Genomic DNA, 22,525 nt, shown 5'->3' on the forward strand with positions numbered 1-22,525 from the left:
CTGGCCTTTGCCTCAAAACTTAGAGGAAGCTCTAGGTGAGATGTTTTTTGTTTTTTTTTACTTCAGCTTGGACCCTAAACTTCACACACACTTTTATCTTTAAATGACCCGAGGAAAAAGACAAAATAAAAGCCCTCAAAGCAGAATGTTTCAAACTGAGGAGCGCACTCCTCCTCACATCTTCTTTTCCTGCAGGGTTCAGCCGTCGGCCTGGCTTTGAGTCTTAAAAGATCACAAAGTTTCTGTAATTGAACAGATGAATACAAAAATAGTTCTAGGCTGTTTAATATTTATTTTAGGGGAAGAGAGAAAAGAGGGATATTCTATTAATTAAACGAAATGTTTAATGTTTCATTTCAGTCATGAAATGAAAATTCCTGTCTTTCGTAGACGATGAAGAGAGATAGAAATAAAAAGTGCACATGAGAGAGGACAGTGGACAGTTTACACTTGTGAATCAAAAATGAAAAACTGGTAGCTGTAAAAGCATCTTTCAAAGATGGAAGAAAGATGTCCGTCATAATAGTTATTGGTGTTAGAGCAGGTCTTTAACCCCCTCCTATTAAGCACATCAGAATAATTAAAATACCACATTTGACGCTTATAATCCTTATAATTACAGTGAAAACTTCCATAAATCAATGCTATTTATGCTTAACATGCAGCAAAGTATGACCAAAGTCTTCATACAGAGGTAGAGGTAGAAAGACGAGACAGAGTACAGGAGAGCAGTTGAACTTGTGCACCGTGTCCTGACCCAGATCCCAGTCCTGGCACTAATGACGCCCTTCAGGCATGACGCCAGGCTCTCATTAGGAACCAGGCCTCAAACCCCCAACTCCTCTACGCAACCCTCAGCCTGGCCTTCGTTGTGCCTGTAGCCGGCCTGCGAGGGTCTAGCCCCAAACTCAAGCAGGCCTGTAAGTGTTGTGAGGGCCCCCTGCACAGGTGCAGAGTCCCCTGTGACCGCCCTGTTTGCCCCCCAGACCTGGACCCTGCTAGCGCCTGGTGCTGCACTGGAACTAATGAGTAGTGGCAGGTACAGTGAGAACGGAGTAGCGTGGGCCTCCCTGCAGTTAGGTTAGTGGCAACAATCAGCTTAGGCAGACAACAATTGTGCACTTATGATACACATATGGACATAATGATATAGCATCCTTCACTGCACACACAACTTTATCTGGGGTGTTTAGAGTCCTTACAGAACTGCATTTCTGCAAGTAAAGTTTCATATGTGTCAATTTGTTATATTGTGTACATCTTTATTCATATGAACGAACATATGTCTTGTGTGTTCACAGGTTCAGGAAATGCTCTTTTTCATCTACCAACTAAACTGAAGACAACTTGAATCCAATGAAATGCACCCTGGCGCTTCAGATAGAAAAACTAAGAATAAATCTTGAATTATTATTTTAGTACAATCACACAATCTCCATAAATACCGAGACTCAATCATGTCCAAGGACGACGCTTGCAAAGTGACGTCCGCCAGCAAACACAAGGAGCGTAAGCCAAAGAAGCCTCACTATATTCCCCGGCCATGGGGCAAACCCTACAACTACAAGTGCTTCCAGTGCCCCTTTACCTGCATGGAGAAGTCCCACCTGTACAATCACATGAAGTACAGCCTGTGCAAGAACTCCCTTTCTCTGCTCATAGAGTCTGACTGGCCGTACAAAAAGGGCAACATCCTACACCCAGAGCAGCTACGACCCTTCCAGCAGGCACACGGCATTAACGCAAACGGCAAAGACGGGATAGAGCAGGTAACTGAGGAGAGGCAAAGGCAACGCAGGCTTGCGGAGGAGGAAGGCGAGGACAGGGAAAGTCAGGGACCAGAAGAAGACGAGGAGGGGGGACGAGGAGAGGTCGTAGAAGTCGCTAGGCTGAAGAAAGAGAGCTCAGGTGACATCCACAGAGGAGACGCAGCAGAGAGCGCTACCAAGAAAACCAAACAACCGGAGTCAGAGCTTCTGATGGCCGACATGCTCTCCCTGGAAGATCAGCTGCTACGAGCACGCTCAGTCGAAGTAGAGGCTCAGCTGAAACAGTACAATTTATCCAAGACGTGTCTAACAGCTCCTGGCTTGTTGTCGGAGCAGTGGCGACTGTTAGCGTCTAACCACACAAAGGCTAAAGCTGAGGGTTCTCAGTCCAGAGTGAGCAGTTCAATTCCCTGTTATCCTCCTCCGCCAAACCTGGTGGATTACCAAGATCCCACTGGACTCAACCTGTCAATGCTCGGGGTGGGCTACCCAATCAGCCCCAGCCTCTTTTCCTACATGAATTCGGCAATTCCCACGGCTGCAATGGGTGTCACCGCGCAGACCCACGCACAGCTCGCCCAGCTTCCTTTTCTGGCGTCGGCCGCTCAGCTGATGCACCCAGCCTCCGGCACCCACACAGACAGAACTCTTATCCCCCCTCGTCTCTACTACCCCTTCCTGTGTGAGCACACATTCGGGCCAGCCTCCAGTCAGAGTGAAGCAAGCAAAGTACTCAAGTCATCCACAAGTAGCCTGGAAGTGAATCCCCTGTCGGGTTTCCAGCCTAAAGTCAATCTGTGGAAAGTTCCTGCTTTGCGGCCAGGGACCACTGCAGTCTCTCCGGCTGGCTGGGTGTCACCTCAACGAGACTCCCCCGACCAGGGCTACAGGTTCGGGGATAAACCACAAACTACAGCCAAGGAAGGTAAAGCAAGCTGGGGCCTTAAGAGGACAGGCGCCCCACTAGGAAACCATGAGGCACCTGTGGAGAAGAAGCCGACCATGGGTTTCCCTCTGGACATCTTGAAGAATATACAGACTGCATCGACTCTAAATATGGCAGCAGACAAACTCCTCTTCCCTGCAAGGTAAGAACTTCCATAAAATGTCTTGATTTTGTGTCACTTATTGTGTAGCGTACTTTTCTAACTTTACCAACCTCCAAACATCTACAGGGAATTTTACAATTGAAGGGATTGAAGGATTTCATTTTGTTATACTGTAGTCTCTTTTTATCCTACTGTCTGGTTGCATCAGATGCTCTCCACCAATGAGTCTGTTCGAGGTTTCTGACTGTTAAAAGGAAGTTTTGGAGTATGGTCTAGATTCTGCTCTCTACGCAAAGTGTCATGAGATTTTTTTGGTGCTATTTGAAAAAAAGAATTGATTGATTGATTGATTGGAAAGCCCTAATAATCTCCTATCCTTAGTTTACAGGACGCTCAGCTTCAGACTCGGCCCACTGAACTCTGGTGCAATGATCCTGTCACCAGCCCGAACAGTGAAACGTCGTCTCTTTCTACCAGCGGGGGACCCAACAGCCAGGACTCGAGTGCTACCCGGACAATGGGGGAGGGGGCTTCACAGTCAGTGGCTGCTCTCCTCAGTGACCTCTCTAAGGCGTTGCAAGAGTACCAGGAGGCTGAACGCAAAATCTCCCACTTGGAAAAGGAGGACCTCCCTGCCCAGCGACATCTCTGGGAACACCTTAGCAAGATCCGGAGCGAACTCTCCCACATCCACCAGGCGCTGGAGCGGACGGCTCGTCAGAGTGACGGACCTCTGGACCTGTCAGTCAAGAGAACCTCAATGGATTCTGTTGGTGACCAGGGCATGAGAGAGGACAGTAGCCTTAAAGGCAACACGACAGAGACCGAGGAGGAGGACGAGGAGATGGAAGAGAAAAAAGAGGAAGAAGAGATTGAGAGTGAGAGAAAGGCGATGAAGGCCTCGTTGGAGAGTCGTAAGCAGTCGTTGGACATGCTGATCAAGATGAGTCAGGCATCGCTGGTGAACACAGAGGTTCTGTCTCCAGGTGGTCTTGGCATGAGGCCCAGTTCTGCTGAGGCCTTATGGCAGAGCAGAACCACAAAGTGTGAGGCGGACTCCAGCGTCCTGCTTTGCCCCGACGGACGCTCAGTAGTGTTCACTGATATCCCTTCCTCCGCCAAAACCCCAAAGAGACCCCCGTCCATCCAGCGACTAGAAGCCCAGTGTCCTCCGAGCCCTCTGACGGCTGCTGACAGCTGAACAGCTCGTCTTCTGACTGTATTATAACTTGCAGTTGTCTTCATTTTTACTGGCATGCCTTTGGTTTTCACTGGCTGGAAGAGGACTGTCACTCTTATTCGTAATTAACGTGACAAAACCCTCAAACATTTTGCACCTTATAAGACAAACAGAGAATGAAAGACATCTGAAAGAAAAGTCTTAAAATGCACTATGGACATTGATTGTTACGATTCTTCTATAAATAGTTTTAAATGTCAGCACTTAATTTCCATCAGGATCATTTAACAATCAAGTCCATTAAAATGATGTTGAGAGAAAACCATTTGAATGGATTTGTAAATATTGTGATTACTATAAATGTTTTAAAGGGTAAATGGTTTTATATGGAAGATGTCATGTTTGACTGCATCATTTCACCTGATGACAATAAATTGTATTATACACACTGTATTTCTTTGAATAAACTGAGTCAAAAGAATTGTATTCTTTTTATAAATGTGGAACAATAAAAGGGAACAAGAGGTACAACAAAACACAGCATCAGAAAAAAAATATAAATACTGTTTGAACATACATTTACTGGTTTCCAGAAGATCCATGGGGTTAAATGCCATAACCATCATTTCTATTCTAAATAAGACACAAACAGATGAAAAGTGGCAGCCCTACTGACTCCCCTCTATTGGGCCTGACATGGTCAGGTGGCTGTGCTAAAGGTGAAGCAGCTCCTTAAGGTAAATCACCATCAGTGGGGTCACCTGTGCCTCTGCACATGAATCTAAGGCCCCCCTGCAAAGGTCAGGGCCCCGGGGGTCGAGCTCCACATAGACTAAACAGAGGTTTACCTGTCACCCCCAGGATGGGCACATAGCGCTGAACTGCCCCACGTCCTTTGGCCCTTTCACCAGCCTCACACTTCAGACAAAAGAGCAAAGGTCTCCTGCCGGACCAGACGAGTCCAGAGTGGATGTTCAGCCTGAAGAGGTCAAAAAAAATGTTTGATAGGATATTTAAAATGTTGTAAATTTTGACAAAACAAAAATAATTAGAAGGGAAATAAAGGAAGAAAATAATAAGAAGTTAACATCAGATCACCAGAGAAAAAAAGGGAGATAACCCTCGGATGCCTGTGCTTGAGCATTTACAATTTCTTCTACAAATACAGAATTCTTATAAGAAGTAAAGCTTTTAAAATTGTGTTGACTTTAAAAGACAACAAACTGTGGCAGTATTCATCTATTTGTGTTTGTTTAGTTGTATCTAAAGGCACCAACAAAACTGTTTAGTTTCACTTGGGGTTTAACAAAAAACCCCCCTCTAATGTGTCTAAATGTTTCCGACTGATTTAAGGGTTTCTGCTAATGTGCCGATTTGGACATTTTAGACGTGAAAACTCTGGCACCATCTCCGCTGAACCACCATTAAAATCAGAACTCAAGCGGATAGCTCCCTCACGTGGGCAGAGGATTTAGAGCCAGATTTAGAGCCATCAGCTTCACACGTCTGAAACAAGAGAAGAAACAAAAAGAAAGATGTGATGATCTCTGCACACATATTTGGCCACCATTTATCAGTCACCTGGCACTAACACAAAACGAGTGTTTCTTCAAATATCGTTACCGCAGACCAGTAAAAGAGCTTCATCAGAGTGAGCGCAGACGGTGAGTATAAAAAGAGCCGTCGTCAACATCCTTCCTCCTTCACTTTCAAGCATGCAGAAACACAGAAGTGACGCCAGTAAGGCGAGCTCAAATTAAAGCACAGAAGAGGACATAAAACAGGTAGGTTCTAATATTTTATTATTGTTTTAGAAGATGCTGAATGATGCTGGAATAACAATCAGATTTAGACCTAACCAAAGGTCATTTACGTGTTAAGATAAAACAAGATGCTACGTTGCCTGAATGGAAGAAGTAATATACTCTTAGTAGGAAGAACCTGCTGCTTCAAGTTCTTCATCCAATAAACATAAATACATTCAAGGTGACAAACAAGACCGGATTCCCTTCACTGACTTAAACATCTCTTCTGTAGAGTGGATGTTATTTTAACTTAGTAGTAGTCGTAGTGGTTGTAGTATAATCCACCATTTATTGACAATGAAATTGAACTTTTACCAATTTCAAGATCTTACACAATCTTAAGTGATTTATCAAAACAAAAAAACTCCAACACTCCATCAATGAAGATGCTAAAGAGGTGCTAACAATGTAGCATTTAACAGTTAAGAGACACATAATTCCTAGAGGAGTTGGGAGGGAGCAGAAATATCTGTGTTATGTAGTGCCCCCAAGAGGCCAAAATCAGCAACTGCAGGCTTAAAAACTTTGTCTTTTCAAGATAAGTGCAGCTACCCTGTGCGATTTACTTCTAACTTCCTCAAAATGCACTGTTTTTTTCTATCTTAATGTATTTTTAGATACCCGTGGTTTGACTTTAGTTCAGTCTGTGCACAAGGAACTATCAAGTAAAGATGATGCAAACCGCCTGGTTCCTGCTTCTGCTCAACGCCTCGGCCTGCTGCGGGTATGGCTTCAAAAGCTGCTCACGGAACTACCCCCAAATAGACACCATGTGGTGCTTCAACAGGAACATCGCTAACCTCTCTGATGTCCTTAGCATGATCCCAGATAACATAACAACTATCAACCTGTCTAAGAACAAGATCAGAGTCATCCCACCTGAATCGTTCAAGTCAAGTCAAGTGCATGGGCTCAAACACCTTGACCTGAGCCAGAACCAGCTTAGCTCTCTTAAAGGAGGAGAATTCAGAGGCCTGGATGTCCTGGTTTTCCTTAATCTCACTCACAACAACATCTCGCACATCAACTCCAATGCCTTCGATGGACTCACCCACCTAAAAACCCTGCTTCTGACCCAAAACACACTTGCAACAATCTCTCCGAGCATCTTTAGTTTCCTCCCATCGATTCAAAAAGTCGATCTGTCTCTAAACACGCTCAAGGCTTTCAGCTGTGGAGGGTCCGGTGGATCCCCAAGTCTTCAATGGCTCGATCTTTTCGCAAACAACATCCAGAAGGTGAATGTGAGCTGCTTCCCCGCCCTCGAGTACATCAAGCTGTCCAACAACTCAAAGCTGGAGCTGCAGGCAGACGTTTTTGCCTCCAACCGCAGGCTCAAGAGTCTGCTTTGTCAGAGTGTTGATGCAGAAATGCTACTGACACTCTCTGCTGAGTCAAAGAGAAATCTCTCTTGGGTGGCATTTTCTCTGTTTGTGGAAAAATCTCCACTGACCATCTGTGGGCTGCTAAAAGGAATGGACCACCTTGAAAAAGTAGAGGTATGTGCACTTGTGCAAAGATGCAACAACATCTGTTTTTATGTGTTATGTGTTATGGGAATATAATGTGAATTTATTTTGACACAGGTTGACTTGAAAGGATCCAGGTTACCTCAGACTAACTCCAGCCTGCTGGACTGCTCCACTCCAGCTACGTTGGTTATTATGGACGCAAAGCTCGGGAATGTGGCCCAGCTATCACTGGGCAGGGGGAACACCAGCAGACTTTATCTCAACAACTGTGGGTTGAGGCAGATATCCTCCACTACATTTGACGGTTACCAAGGACTGAAAACGCTGCAGCTTAATCAAAATAAAATTGTGATTGAGCCGGACACATTCAAAGGCCTGACACGCCTCACATTTTTAAGCTTCGACAAGAACAAAGTTCGGGACATTGACCCTAAGTGGTTTGTCCCTCTGCAGAAACTAACACGCCTGTCCCTGCCAAAAAATGAAATCACTGAGTTGCCACCAAAGATATTCAGTGCTCTTATTCAGCTTGAGCAGCTCTACCTGCAGTTCAACCTGCTTAAATACATCACCAAGAAGCCCTTCAGTAAGCTACGCAGGCTAACGAAGCTCAACCTCAGTTTGAACATCATCGATTTCATAGAAGAAGGCTCCTTCCAAGACCTGACAAGCCTCGGGTATTAAGTATTCACTGCTTGTAAAATTATTTCCTTTACTTAAGTCACAGTTCATTATTTAACACACCAATGTGTCCCTTAGATACCTGGACTTGAGTGGGAACCGCATCAAGAGGCTGACTCCAGCTATTCTGTCTGGTCTGACGAATTTAAGGCAATTTGTTCTGTACAACAACCGCCTCCATTTTAGATCTTATGAATCTCCCTTCATCAACCTCACTTCTCTGGAGGTAGGGCATATGTTTGAAAGTTAGTTATAAAGAAGAGAGCTGCATTGTGTGTATGAATCTATTTTTTAAATCTGATTGTTTCTCAATCTTCCGTGTCTAATTTGAAGCTTCTGGAGATGAACTACCAGGGGCCCGGAGGTCAGGGCATCGGTAACATTGGACCACGTTTCTTCCAAAACGCACATCAGCTTACCTCGGTTGATATCGGGCACAGCATCAAGCTGGACATCCATCAGGACGCCTTTGTTCCTCTGGTCAAATTGAAATTCCTCCACATATCGGGAGTAGTTATGAGAACGACAAACCTGAGTGCGGTGTTTTCCCCTTTGAACACATTGAAGAGGCTGACTCTGTACAGGACTGACCTTGATGCTCTGCCTGTTAACCTGCTGCCTCTGGACAATACACTGGAAATGCTCAAGGTCCAGTCAAACCATCTTCGCACTGTGGACAAAAGAATGCTGGATGCTTTGCCAAGGTAAAGGAGCTACTGAAATATCTCTCAAGCGAGCTGCTTACAGAAAAGTGTTCTGGTTTCTGTTTGTAGTTCGAGTCGTCCTCTGGCGTTTGCACAAGTTTAGGTTGCTTGCAGGAAAAGTCTGCAAAAGGGGCGCAATGCAATCTGCCGTAATGTAACCTTGGATCCCATCTGCTATCGCTCGACGATGCTTTTGTTTTAATTAATCTCCTTAAACAAATATCTGCATGTAAGTGCAGCTAACAATCCGCTCTTTGACATCGCCTCTCAACTTCAACTTCATTCTAGCTTCTGATGTTGCTAGTGCTAGTTAGCCAGTGATATCGCCCTACTGGTTGCTACCCTAACTGGTTTCCGTTAGCCAGCTGTTTGTGTTTACTTAACAGCAGCAGTTGTTTTCTGCCTCAGTTGCCGGATTCGCCACACATTCATAAACACATCACTGACGATGTTCAGATCTCCTCTCATATCAACAGCGGCAAAAATGATTGTATAAGTGAGCAGTTCATCACAGCCGCCAACGAAAATAAATACATGTCAGAAAATAAAGTATTTCCAACACGTCAACCTGGTTTCGATCTCACCTGAGCAATAATATAATGCTCCATGTTCATCCACCAAAAAAGATCGTCACAGTTAAAAAGTATTGTATTTGTTATACTGTGTAGTGTGGTGGGCTGCTGCAATGCTGGGTCAAAAGAGCCTTAGGTTATAGAAAAACCGTGCTAAATATGTTCGGGTATTTCCTGCCACAAGCTCAAGGTAACCAGTTGTTTCAGATGAAACAAAAACAAAATGTTACCTGAATGCTGACGTAATTAATTAATGTATGACACGGATCGAGTCAGTGTGTTGTTTCGGGGGCTCACAGCGTTAAGTGGATGATCATGGAGCATTATATTATTGCTCAGGTGAGATCGAAACCAGGTTGACACGTGTTGGAAATACTTTATTTTCTGTATTTATTTTCGTTGGCGGCTGTGATGAACTGCTCACTTATACAATCATTTTTACCGCTGTTGATATGAGAGGAGATCTGAACATCGTCAGTGATGTGTTTATGAATGTGTGGCGAATCCGGCGACTGAGGCAGAAAACAACTGCTGCTGTTAAGTAAACACATAAACAGCTGGCTAACGGAAACCAGTTAGGGTAGCAACCAGTAGGGCGATATCACCGGAAGTCCTTTATCGCTAACTGCTTTCTATGGAAAAGTTTGCTGTCAAAAAGTCACTGCTCCAGGCCCAGAAATAGTCCAGGACGGAAAGGATTAAATAAACAAGATGTTGAATGTTGGTTAAAGGCTAAGCGGTGATAGCCAGATTTTGCTACCTTTAAACAAAGTCAGGCTGGTTCCTCGTTTAGCTAGGCTAATCGTCTGCTGGCTGTTAGCTTTATGTTTACCATACAAAGACATGAGAGTTGTATTGACCGTCTCATCCAACTCTCATCTTCTTTACATGTTAGTTTCACAGATTCACCCTGACCCTTTTATTCAACACTTTGTATGCTTAAACTAATGTTGTACTTTGTTACTGGGACAAAACAAACGGTCCAGACAGCATGATGAATTTACTTTCTCAACAATAATCTCAACAGATGGTCATCATATGTACATTTACGTTTGTTTTCTATCTGAATTTACCTGTATGATAATGGTGTAAATAAAATTAAATAAATAATCCTGATATATTTGTGTTGACAGATTGCGTCTCTTGGACATTACTGAAAACCCACTTAGCTGTACCTGTGATAATGCCTGGTTCAAGACCTGGGCCATCCACAACACTCAAACACAGGTAATAAAAGCTACAGACAATGTGGAAAGTGTATTAAATACAGGTGTTATACTTGCTTTTCCTGTTGTCATCTCTCCAGGTGTCTTACTTGTACAACCTGCAGTGTGACAACAACAAGAGGTCTCCTTACCTGTGGCAGTTCGACGACAAGGCCTGCTCCTACGATCAGGTGTCCTTCACCCTCTTTGTCTCCTGCTCTGTGATGGACGTGTTGTTCCTAGCTGTGTGTCTGGCCTGGCACACACAGGGCCCTGCTCTGCGCTACCTCATGCTCATGTTCAGGGCAAAACTACGTGGACGTAAGGGGGCAGCAGGGGCGAAATTCCAGTACGACGCCTTTGTCTCCTACAGCTCTAAGGATGAGGCCTGGGTGATGGAACAGCTGGTGCCCAACTTGGAGAGACCAGCTGTGGGGGAGAAGGGGCTCCGACTGTGCCTCCACCACAGAGATTTCCGCCCCGGTGCTGCGGTTCTGGAGAACATCGAGACAGCCATTTACAGCTCTCGCCACACCATCTGTGTGGTGACACGACACTTCCTGCAGAGCGACTGGTGCTCTATAGAGTTTCAGCTGGCCAGTCTGAGGCTTTTGTGCGATGGCAGTGACGTCCTGCTGCTGGTGTTTCTGGAGGAGATGCCTGAGCACTGTCTGTCTCCCTACACACGCTTACGCAAGATCGTACGTAAAAAGACCTACCTGCTGTGGCCTGAGGAACCAAAAGAGCGGGACGCTTTCTGGGTCAGGATGATCGATGCTTTAAAGGACAATGAGGAGGAGGAGGAGGAGGAAGGAAGAGGAGGAGACGATGAGCTGGCAAGACTAATTGGCTAGACAAAATGCTTTTTCCACAATTATCTTTGGAACCTTTGTAAAGCGTATGAAGCAAATATGGAAGAATTAAAAAGGTGAAGAGTGTTAATATTAAAAAGTTTGTAAAAGATGTCTAACTGAAAGAATCAACAGATGGTTTATGATGGGGAGTGGTCAGCAGTTCCCGCCAATGCAAAACGCCCCTCTCGCAAAGTATAGGACCCAAGGAGAGGTGATAAGACGAGCTGACACCCGAAGACTGATGTACTGATGTGCTGATGTGATTCTCCCTCTCTCTGGCCTAATGGCCGAAGGCCGGCGAGAGGGGGAAAGGCCTACCGTTTGGCCGCCCAAGGCCCACCAGAGAGTTCAAGCCACATCAAGCATGTTTGAAGCAACAGCCAACCAACCGGAGAAGAAAACTTCTGAATTCTGAACAATTAGAACTTGAGTCCTGCCAGCCAGGATCCCTTGTTGCTGCTTGAGCTCTTTCCCTTCTGGTTCTCACCTTGATGCTGCCATAAAAGCAACTACTGAAAGAAAATCGACTTTGAATGAAGATGACATGAAAGACAGAGACTTTGAATATGACAAAGCTGCCTTAATGACCTGTTCAGCCAAAGGACATGAGGAGATTCTCCGGCTGCTGCTGAGAGGGATGGAGGACGGAAACTTGCGGCCGCCAGGGAGAACTTCTGCTGCTGCCACTCTGTCCATCGATTTGTGTGTGTGAAATGGTAAAGTCACTGTTCACCATGGCCAAGAACCTCGTAGCAACCTTGAGATCACAAGCCTAAATTAATTAATAATAATTAAACTTACTACAGTCACTTTTTTACTTACTTGCAGTGGACCTCAGGGCCGACCTGCATGGTGGAGAAACCTTCCGAGGTCCACTACAAGCTGTGGCTTGTTTTAGCGGCAGCCTCAAGTGGCCACTTCAGGGACTGCAGGTTTTTTGCACGTCCGCGTTTGTTTCATTTTTCAACCAAGTTTAAGGATTGGATTTATTGGTGACGATCCCAGTGGCCGTATTCGCAGGAATGAGGGGCAAAATTCACTTTACATTTGGTCTGAACTCACCTGTGCTCTACCTGTTTTTTCCTGTTCATTATTATAACTGCACTGTTAGAAAAGTAATGTAAATACTAAGTTAGCTGGAGCTCTGTTACTTTTACCTTCTGGTTGGTGTCATGATTATAACAATAAAACTCACCTGATCGTTTGTGAAGACTTCACAACTTTGTTCAAAGAAAAAAATAAGAGTTTATCATAATGGCAATCCCAATTAAAGAACAAATTTAGCCAACACACACACGTTAATATTACTCAAATATTTCCAAACACTTCATTTATTTGACGTTATACATTAAAATGAAAATAAAAAATATTCATATATATTTCATATAGAGCTAGTGAGCAAGGTACAAGTTTAAAACAAAACACAGAGGTCTTCTGTGTGGCATATGTACAAGGCGTGGTTTGAATACTATACAGTGTGTATCCATAGCTGCACAGGTTTCATGGATGTTTATATTCTTCACTCAGTTGAGGCACGACTAGTGAGAGGTCAGGGATCAGGCCAAGTGCTTCAAGACTGCCGCTTACAGTAAAACAATCTCAACACCTAAACAGTAGGACTTGCAAAGCAAAGCTAATTAGTGTTAAGATCCACACTGAAGCGATAAGTAGGAAAATGAGGCAACATGATCGTTCTGCGGTTCAAATGATTCTGTACAGTCATGCAAAGTCCTAAATAGTTTTTTCGAGATGATATTCTCACACCAAAGTCAAAACTGAGCAAACACAAATTCAGGTTTTTAAAAAACTTAAAAAAAAAAAAATATCCAGTATCACTAACGAGTCACGGTTGTTCACTAAATTTGACAGAAGTCAGGATGTTTGGTTGCACTGCAATAATTGACTTGAAGGTACTACACCAATTTGAAACAAATAAAAAAAAAAAAAGATTCCTCAAGTAGTCAAGTGATAAGTGCAATCCCAGCCCTCTTTCCTCTCCACACGCAGACACTCTACTTTATAAAACTCTCATACACAAGCAGGTTAAGCATCACATTGTTTTCACTACCAATCAAACCATAGTTATTGTACAGCAGATGCCCCGACACTCAACAGCAAACCATACTCTTATATACCCAGTAGTTATGTACAACAGAACTGGTGCAACATTAAACACATTAAAAATTATTAGATATAGAAACTGTAACAATAAAATACAGCAGATACTTAATTCATATTGGGAAATATATATTATTTATACTGTGTATTGCTGTCTGTTTTGGCATTTTGGAGGATGAATAAAAATGCTGTCGTGTATCCCTCTCGCAGCTTTTTGACACTTCTCCAACGTGGACAGAGTAAATGTATTCTTTATAGAAACTTACACAGGATTGATTCAATAAAACTTTTTCTATTAATTAAAAAAAGAAATGAAACACACATAGGACCACTTATCAGAGGCTTGGAAGCAGCAGGTCCAAGTTTAGATTGACCTTCAGAGATTTTTTTTCCATTTCCTATAAGAGTCTTCAGCTGATGCAGGCACGGACGCAGCGATCGGACCAGACATTAAGGTCAGGGAAGGAGAAACGAACACGCAGATTCACGGTGTCTAAATCTTTTTGGAATCTTTTGCCTCAAAAAGCTTCATACGCTCCTGCACAGTTAATCCCTCTTTCAGGCTCTGTTGAAGAGAAGAGAAAGAGTAATCTGGGATCAATAGATGGTGAGGTTCAATCAGGTCAGAGAAGAGCAAAAACAAACGCAGACATAAGAAATAAAGTTATGTTAGCCAGCTGACAACACCACTGGATATCACCGTTTAATCTTTAGGAAAGGTGTACAGAAACTGGTTACGCTGGAATATGTTCATGCCACACACAAGAGAACTGAACGGTGCTCACAGCGCACAAACAGACTCAAACACTGAAGGTTTAGAAACTCAACAACAGACACAAGACGATTACAAAAAAGGCTTTTAGAGTAACAGAGCAAAAATATGTTAAAACGTGAGATATGCTGAAAAAAAGGGGAGTACTCTCTTTCTTCAAAACTAAATGTTGTGACTATAACTTCTGTTCCCTGAAGGAGAGGAACGAGTGAATCGGCTGAAGGGAACAGTGATCTGGGACGCTGAAATTCTTCCTCTTTCTATCCTTGTGGTGTTTTGTGCATTTTTGTCTGTAGATAGAGAGCCTTGTAAACCAGTCATATTCCTTGTATGTGTGCAAATGCTCGGCCATTAAAGCAGATTCTGAATGATCAAACTACATTTTGTGTTGAGGTGAAGGGTAATACAAAGGCGAGCATTAAGTATTAAATATGACTAAGCTGGAACACTTTATAAAGAGGTGTTGGGATTTTAACCTTCACCTTTAAACCTCACAAAGCAACATGTTATATCTTGTTTAACATGCTGTAAAACTTAAGGTTACCATGGTAACCCCGGGTCTCTGATCACCTAGTGACGTTTGTCGTTTTCTACATTTTGGGTACTGAACCAATCAAAATATGAGATGTAAAGTAAAAAGAAGTGAACTTAAAAGCAGGTAGGCAGATTTTTAACCTAGCAGGACTTCAGCTGTCCCTGTGGTTCTGATTTTTACGCTAATCTAAGCTCTGAGGCCCAGTACAGAGCTGTGAGCTGTGTTTTTTTTTTTCACAACACACTTCAACACTATTTTAAAGCAAGAAATGTTTTCATATAATTGCTTAAGACCTGCTAATGCTCACGTCTTTGATTTCCAATTAAGGGCTTTAGTTTAGGCGGTTAGGGTTTTGGGTAAGTAATCATGCAAGGGCGTAAAGGGCATGCTTTGCTTCACATCATGCTATACCTACAGCACATCTTGGGGTGGGGGTTGAGGGGGAATCACCCCACAATGGGAGTGTCAGCTATCCCATGAGACCTGTTCAGTGACGGACTGATGGACAAAAACAGACAAGACAAACTTAACGGACAAAAGAGCTTCTGCAAAACGTCCCGACCAACGAACACGTCTCTACAGCATGACGAGTTGCAACGACTAACAGTGATAAAGTTTGCACGACAGATGCTTGGACAGCACACCACAGAGGAATCTGAAGTGATAGCTTAAGCATGCATGGATTTAACTTCATCTGTATGTTGAATTTGAGAACAAATGGGGTGAATTTTGGAAGGAAAAACTGTTTTACACTTGACACTTACCTTTGACCTTAGGCCTCTTGATTGCCTGGAGTTTGATGATTGTTCTTTTTTCATGAAATCAGGATTACTTTTTGATTTCATGATATCTACAAACACAATAAAGGTATTCCATTATTACTATTATTTACATAAAGTGGCATAGTAGGAGCATAAGTGAAACAGCCAAGTCCTCGAATGGTTAATACCGAAACTAAAAGCTACACTGGTTACAATTCTTAACCGTAACATACATTACTCCAGTCTTTAGCGAATCAGGTCTATATTCCCCCCTTATATTCATGGGTTTCCTTCAAGGTAGTCTGCAAACTATTTATTTTCAGTAAAATTCTTGCCTCAGAATGCATTGATTTTCTCTTAAATGTTTTGTCAGTTCAAACCTAAAGTGGGTAAGAGTTCTTCACTTCTTATCTACAGTGTGCTGGATGCAATAAAATAAAATGCATCCTGCAGAGTTTAAGCTTCTATGAGAATTACAACCACTGATGTTTTTAAATCTGGTAAACAATATGTGCACGCCATGTTCAATTTCCCATCACAGTATTTGACTCCTGGCTGGCTTCATTAGTTACAAAACGTCAGAGTTAAAAATTAATGTCGGTTAATTCAAACATCTTCTGTTTACCGTATCCAGATGTGACCGTCCCATCGACAGTCCTCTCGCCCAAGGCTTCTGTGGCGATGAGCAGTTTCTCATTCAGTTTGCTGATGTCGCAGTCAGCCTTTGCTTTCACAATGCTGAGCTCCGTATAGATGTCCTTATATCTGTCAGTGGCATATTTCTTGTCCTGTTGAGATGGAATGAGTGATTATGCCTCGAAAAAACCTCCAAACCTTGAATACATTCTTTGCAATGCATGAAGATTGCTTACCCTTAAAGCAGACTGCAGTTCATCTTTCAAAGAGTGGATTTCCTGTTTAAGATACTGGATCTCTGACTCCTTAATTCGTAGCAACACCTGAAAGATAAAGAGAAACACTCAAGATAAAAGTGCCAACCCTGTGTGTGTTTGTGTGTGTTTGTGCACGGTCTGTTATCACACCTCCAGTTCATACACATCTTTGCCCTGGGAAAGTGATGACAGCGCTGTTTCACCGCTGAAACAAGAACGCATCCGAGTGATCTCTGCAGTCAGCCGGTTATTTAACTCCTGTTGGGAAACATAAAGTTTGTTAACCACTTCAGCCTGTAAATGTTTGTCTGTATGAACATGTGAATGTATGTGCATTCGAACCTGGTTGTGAGCGTTAAGCTCCTGGTTCTCTCTCTGACACTGCCTGAGGGCCTGCCTCTCGGCCTCCAGTGCCTGGGCCAGGTGAGCGTTCTCCAGACATTTCTGAGAGTACTGCTCCGACAACACCTCCAGTTCTCTCTGGATGGACTGCAGCTCCTCCCTACATAGTCAGACCATCACAACATCAAGCCATCAAACTAAGCCGTTATAGTAAAAATAGTACTTCTTATATAAGTGTTCATGTTCCTGTCAGAAAATAAACATACTCGTATTGTAAGCGAAGTTCGTCAATGTCAGAGTTCAGTCCACTCAGTTGGGAGCGCTGGGTCTTCTCTAGATCCTCCTTGTGGGCGTTCTTCATAGCTTCAATAGCTTCATGAAACAGAGATTAAACACATTTATATTCTGTATGTAAGTCTTGTTTAAAGTAGAGCTAATGGTGGGATGAAATACATTTATTTACCAGCAATTGTAGCAGCCGTCTCCTCAGCCAAAAGTCTCTCTCGCTCTTCCATCAGTTTGGAAATCTCCCTCTGATGCTGCCTCTGGAGGTCCAGGATGACCTTCTGGTGCGTTTCTTCCATTGCTGCAAAGCCACGTTCACAAGTGGCCTATGGAAAGAGTCAACAACAGGTCAATAATCTGTCATCGCAAAATAAATATTGCACCTAGGACCTACATTTGAATGTACGACTATTGATCCAGTGCAATATCTATTATTAATTTACAAGGCTACAAAGTGTCATGCAAAATCAGTGACAGAGGCCATGCAAGCTTTTGTGATCTTAAGCCCAGCTATGCTAGTTAGAGAGTGAGTTAAACAGGCTATTCAAGCAGTGCTGCATTTGTTATAAGAGCAATTCCTTCTAGTATTAAATGTGGGAAATGGTATGTTGACTGATACCTTTGAAACGGATTGCTTTGCTTTGCTTTTTCACATTATAATGATGGTATATAGAGCTGCTATTGGCTCTAGATGGAAAGTCTGGATCAGAGAAAGCTATCCATCCAGCAGTGGTCGAGATACTTCCTTTTGACCAAAGGGGAAGACAAACCAACCAATCCTTCCATCCCGAGACGCAATGCCTCTAGCATTGCCAAAAAATAATTTTCAGGGTATGTATAAGCAGATGAGACTGTATTTAAGGGCTCGAATGTGGGGAAATAAAGATTGGGACATTGCTGAGAGCTACAACAAGTCTGCTACAATTTGCAAGCAAAGTGAAGTAATGTCAGTTGCCGGTTTTCAAAACACAAATCACACCATTTCCCACCTCTAAACTCATTGTGCACATAAATAGATTAATGTACAAAAGTGTCAGCTAATGTACTATTTATCTACTGCTCTCGTTTTTATTCGTAATAAAGGATTTCACTAAGGTAGAATGAAAGAGCAAAAACCTTAAGACTTTCAAAGTCTCTCTGGTATTTCTCTCTCAGGCTGGCCACATCCCCTTCCAGGTGCTTGTTCTCCAGTTCGTCCCTCATGGTGTTCATCTGAGTCTCCAGCTCTTGGATTCGATCCTTCAGAACCACCATGGAGTCGACCTCTGACAGGTTCATTGAGTTCTCCCCCTTCCCCTGCTCTTCCTCTTCCATTGGTATCGCAGCCTCATCACAAGGAGGACCTTGTTTGTCCCGTTGGTGCTTTTGGACATGTTGTATGTTTTCCACATACCGGACATGTAACTTTTCGACCTCCTCTTTGTGGACATGCTGGAGCTCACAGATCCTCTGTTCAAACTGCTCCTCCAGTTTCCTCACATGGCTCTCGTGCCGCTCCTCCATGGTGTCCATGTCCACCAGCAGAACCTCCAGCTTTCGTTGGCTGTCAGCTGTTGTCTCCATGAGGGCCAGCTCTGTTGAGGCTCGACCTTTCTCTGCTTGGCTAAGCTCTTGCTTGTGCCTCTGTTTCAGCTCTTCCGTCTCCTTCTGGAAGTGCTCCTCAAGCTGACCAAGTTGCTCCTGCTGCTGGGAGAGCTGGTTCACACGCTTGGTGACTTCATCCTTGAGGGTTTGGTTCTCCTTCTGGAGAGAGGCCATGGTGTGAGTGAAGTTCACGCGCTCATCTTGTAAGGATGCTTCATATTTGTCTTTGATTGCGCCGACATTGCGAGCATGCTGCTGGACAAGAGCATCCATGTTCTGCCCTGTCTGTTTACACCAGCCCAAGTCTTGTTCATGCATCGCCCGTAACCTGCAGGCCACGTAAGCCACTTGAGCCTGGATTAGAGCTTCACGCATACAAAGAGAGGTACTTGTGAAGTTACGTGAAGTGTGGTGCCCTAGGAGAGCATGGACCATTTGAGCCAGTCCAGGATGGTTTCCACCGCTTTCTATCTCCTGAGCAAACTTATGAAGGATTGCTGCTTGTCTTTGAAGTTCATTAGCCAGGCTGTCATGTGCATTTTGAAAAGATTCAATGGCATCAACTCCGCAAGAGGGCATTTGTCCAGCCAACTGTCTGTCGACAATTTCCTCCGCCAAGTCTCTAGCCTCTTCCATTTCAATCTGCTCCATGTAGGGAGCAAGTTCAGGAGGGCGGATGTCAGCTAACTTTTGTTTACCTAACCCAAAGTTATTTTTCACTTCTTTTATCACATTTTTCAAATCAGGCCTTTTCGAAGCATCAATGATTGCTTTCAGAGCGGTTTCCCTTTGATGTAGGTTATTATGTGCTTCAGTCAACTCCCTTTTCAGTATATTGAATTTCTCTTCATAGCAATGTTTAAGGTTCTGAATAGAGTAGGCTAGCTCTGCTTTAATGAAGGTGTTAAAGATCGCGTTTGTATCAACGTCTACATCGGCCGCAACGCTGCCCTCTTTGGATTTAGCAACATCTGTCTGAGCTTTCTCCAAATCTTTCCAGAATGCTCCTTCTAACATTAACTTCCTGGTCAAGACATCAGCGTAAACTATTGCCAAGCAATCTTTGTCAGTTCTTTTAATGTTCTCTATGTCTTCCCAAATCTCTGCTAGACCTTGCAGGACGTCAGACTTTGAAGTCTGTATTAACAAAGCCATCTTGTTCAAAACTACTGCCTCATAAGACAGAGTTTTAGCAAACAGATGCAGCGCTTCATTATCTATAGTCTCTGGGGTTCGATTTTGATGGACAGCCGACGTTTGCTCTTCCAATGTCTTTTGCCCTTGTCTGATGTGCAGGGATGCATTGAACAGATCGTTCTCTATCTCAGACAGTGAGTGCAGCTGTGAACCAGTGGTATCGTGAGTGCCGCTGAGAATATCCCTGACTTTATCGCGACTGTTTTCCACGCACACCAGGGCCTTGGCGTAATGACTACTGGTTGCGCTGCTCTGTATCCCACTACTAAACTCTTTCTCAGGTTTGGTTTCTGTCATCTTTAGATCAATCTTGGACAAGTCTTCTACTTGGGTGGATCGTTGCTCTTCTAGATTCTGTGTGAGGTTTCTTAGCTTATCCTCAGTGGCTAGCAGTTTAGCTTCTAAGGCGTGTATGATGGAGATAAACTTCTCTGGGTCACTACTGTGAGGGCATGTTACATCAGAGGAGATGTTTCCTTCTTGTTGATGCATGTCTTCATTCTCACCCTGATTAACTTTTTGTCTGTTATCTGAGAAGGTGCTACTCACTTGGCTAGCATCCAGGCCCTCTAGATTTATATACTTCTGGCACTGAATACTGGAAAAACGTATCCTTGGTCTCTTAGCTTGAGACTCCTTATCGTCTGCGGAGCTCTCTGACTTGGAAATATTCTCAAAGGAAATCGGTTGCATTGTGTTTGCTGATACAGACATTGAAGTTTTAAGCCTTGCCTTCTTGTTATGTTCCGGTATTTGCTGTCTCTCCATGCGTAGGTCAGCATAGCCCAGCTGGAGGGCATTGAGATGCTGCTCTAGCTCTGCTATGCGGTCCACTGCAACCACAAGCTTGGCTTGTAGATCCTTTTCAGCACTACAGGGCTCAACCTTCGCTAAGAGGCTTTGACTCATTTGACAAAGAAGCTCCTCCTTAGCTTGTAACTTCTGTTCTGTTTCCTCCAAGCTGTTTCCGAGTGCAGTCATTTTGACGAGGGCCTCTTTCAAGTCCTCTTCCTTGCGTTCCATCAGCCTCTCATACATCTCCTTAGTCTGCCGGATCTCTTCCTCTTTTTCTCGAAGGAACTGGCTTATTTTCTGAAACTCCTGGGTAGCCCTTTCATACGAGTGTTCTAGGGTGTAGTAATCAGCCTCTTCTGATTCCAGACGATTGCGTAGCTTATTTACCTCACGGTCTGCTTCTGCAATCTGGTTAAGAAGCTCCTGACAGCGACAAGTGAGATGCCCTTTCTCCTCTTCTAGCCTATGCACACTCTGCCTCAGTGACTCAACCATGTCAGTCTTCTGGGCCAGCTCCTCTTGTAACTTCAGTATTTCTTCCCTGCTTTCTTTCCCTGCTGAGGCCTGCCTGCCTCTTAACAGGGCCTCTACCTGCTGCTCAGCCTCCAGCAGCCTCTTCTCCATCTCCTTCTGTGCAGTTTCAGCCTCAGCTAATCTTCTGCACAGATTCTGCCTTTCCCTCTCATGACTCTCCTGCATGGTATACTGCTCCTTCATCAGGCGCTCCTCCTTCAGAGCCTGACCCTCCTCGGTAGCGCCTAGCCGAGCAGTCACCTCTTGCAGTCTCTCCTGCAGCCTCTGAATCTCTCTCATGTGGTCTCGCTGCAGGGCCTGCTGGCGCTCCAGGTGCCTGAGGGCCTGGTTTCTCTCCAAGAGGCTGGCCTCTACTTCACGGAGTCTATCTTCACTGTCCTTCAGCTGGGCACGCAGGGTGCTCTCGCTACAGCCGTATTCCTCCTCCTGTTCCTTTGAGCGCTCCTGCTCTAGTTTGAGCTCATTGCGCATTCTGGCCACAGCCTGTTCACTAGCCAAGATTTCAGCCATCGCAGATGCTAGTTTAGCCTGCAGACCCTGAATATCAGCCTCATGGCGGTCTACAGCATCCTGAGCTTCTGTGTAGCTTCTTTTAAGTGTCCGAATTTGCTGTTGAGCGATGTCCTGCTTGCGCTTTTGGGTCTCCAACTCACCCTGCAGATCTTGATTAAGGGAGTGTAAGCGTTGCCATGGCGCTTTGTGCGGCGAAGAGGAAGGGGGTGTTGCACTCTTGAAAAAGATTGATGACACAGTCTCATTAATTACATCACTTATTTCCCTACCATATACGGAGAGCCACATCTCGTAGGTTACCAGGAAAAAAAGCCTTCTCCTTTCTTGATATCAATCAAGGTTTTTTCCGAGCTTCCACTGTGCTTTTTCAGAGATGACTTGGAAATGGGAAGGTTTAAATCAATTCCACCCCTTCCCACAAACAAATGGAAGAAAAAAAGTCGATGACCACTACAGTGATTTCAAAATAAAAAACAACTAATTAACTTTCAAAAATAAAAGTGTGTGATGCGATACATGAACACAATAACAACAATAACTTTCTGGATTTGCGATAAGGTCGCTGTGTAACTCAATACTGCACCATGTAAGGGAGCATATAGTTAAGTATGCAATTCTGAAACACCAATAAACATGCAGAAATCAAGCTTGAAAGAGACGCAGACAAAGCACAAACGAATGGAGAGAAAAAGCACAGCGCAAGGCTTCTTGATCAAGTTTCTTACCTTAAGCAGATCAAATCAATTAGTTTCCCAGGAGATGTGAAACTCCGTAAAAACAGTTAGTGAAAATTCATGCTAAGAACACCACAACCATGCGTAACAGAGAAAAAGCACCCACACCAGTTAGTAGAATATTAAACAAGTTACAGTCGCCTCACATTAATCTGGTTTATCATGGGCATG

General features: G+C 43.9%; 3 protein-coding genes across 7 annotated transcripts in view; 2 read left to right on the forward strand and 1 right to left on the reverse strand.

Annotated features, from left to right (window-relative positions):
• The first annotated feature begins 1,457 nt into the window (after positions 1 to 1,457).
• prr35 (proline rich 35) lies at positions 1,458 to 4,019 on the forward strand. Its single transcript, XM_069663862.1, has 2 exons — positions 1,458 to 2,857; positions 3,200 to 4,019. The coding sequence occupies exons 1-2, from the start codon at positions 1,458 to 1,460 to the stop codon at positions 4,017 to 4,019; spliced, it is 2,220 nt and encodes a 739-aa protein (XP_069519963.1).
• Positions 4,020 to 6,474: 2,455 nt separating this feature from the next.
• LOC138593457 (toll-like receptor 13) lies at positions 6,475 to 12,477 on the forward strand. The gene is made up of 6 exons (XM_069664470.1): positions 6,475 to 7,302; positions 7,390 to 7,952; positions 8,035 to 8,182; positions 8,290 to 8,660; positions 10,366 to 10,459; positions 10,539 to 12,477. The coding sequence occupies exons 1-6, from the start codon at positions 6,475 to 6,477 to the stop codon at positions 11,289 to 11,291; spliced, it is 2,757 nt and encodes a 918-aa protein (XP_069520571.1). The 3' UTR covers positions 11,292 to 12,477.
• A 112-nt stretch (positions 12,478 to 12,589) lies between these two features.
• LOC138593053 (myosin phosphatase Rho-interacting protein) overlaps positions 12,590 to 22,525 on the reverse strand; it is a 49,633-nt gene continuing 39,697 nt past the window's right edge. For 2 of the 5 annotated variants that reach the window (XR_011308314.1, XR_011308313.1), the window contains 9 exons: positions 17,176 to 17,323; positions 16,979 to 17,084; positions 16,713 to 16,872; positions 16,521 to 16,628; positions 16,350 to 16,436; positions 16,103 to 16,265; positions 15,481 to 15,566; positions 15,132 to 15,214; positions 13,887 to 13,974 (listed from right to left, as the gene is read on the reverse strand). Coding sequence is in view for 3 of the 5 variants with exons in the window: in XM_069663885.1 (XP_069519986.1) it covers positions 13,903 to 13,974; positions 15,481 to 15,566; positions 16,103 to 16,265; positions 16,350 to 16,436; positions 16,521 to 16,628; positions 16,713 to 16,872; positions 16,979 to 17,084; positions 17,176 to 17,323; positions 18,114 to 21,836 (4,653 nt within the window). In the remaining 2 variants the exon portion in view is untranslated. Of the gene's footprint in view, positions 13,975 to 15,131; positions 15,215 to 15,480; positions 15,567 to 16,102; positions 16,266 to 16,349; positions 16,437 to 16,520; positions 16,629 to 16,712; positions 16,873 to 16,978; positions 17,085 to 17,175; positions 17,324 to 18,113; positions 21,837 to 22,525 lie in introns of all 5 variants that reach the window. The other 3 variants (XM_069663888.1, XM_069663886.1, XM_069663885.1) reach the window with 2 other exon arrangements.

This window comes from Semicossyphus pulcher, unplaced genomic scaffold (assembly GCF_022749685.1).
Source record: "Semicossyphus pulcher isolate SPU_LCO1_2020_fin unplaced genomic scaffold, fSemPul1.0.p SCAF_16, whole genome shotgun sequence".
NCBI classification, from domain to species: domain Eukaryota; kingdom Metazoa; phylum Chordata; class Actinopteri; order Labriformes; family Labridae; genus Semicossyphus; species Semicossyphus pulcher.

What these genes read in the sequence shown, in the direction of transcription:
- prr35 (XM_069663862.1), top strand. Translation starts at nt 1,458, where the DNA reads ATGTCCAAGGACGACGCTTGCAAAGTGACGTCCGCCAGCAAACACAAG. An exon ending in AAACTCCTCTTCCCTGCAAG is followed by an intron (nt 2,858 to 3,199) that starts GTAAGAACTTCC and finishes TCCTATCCTTAG; the next exon opens with TTTACAGGACGCTCAGCTTC.
- LOC138593457 (XM_069664470.1), top strand. Translation starts at nt 6,475, where the DNA reads ATGATGCAAACCGCCTGGTTCCTGCTTCTGCTCAACGCCTCGGCCTGC. An exon ending in ACCACCTTGAAAAAGTAGAG is followed by an intron (nt 7,303 to 7,389) that starts GTATGTGCACTT and finishes ATTTTGACACAG; the next exon opens with GTTGACTTGAAAGGATCCAG. An exon ending in ATGCTGGATGCTTTGCCAAG is followed by an intron (nt 8,661 to 10,365) that starts GTAAAGGAGCTA and finishes TTGTGTTGACAG; the next exon opens with ATTGCGTCTCTTGGACATTA.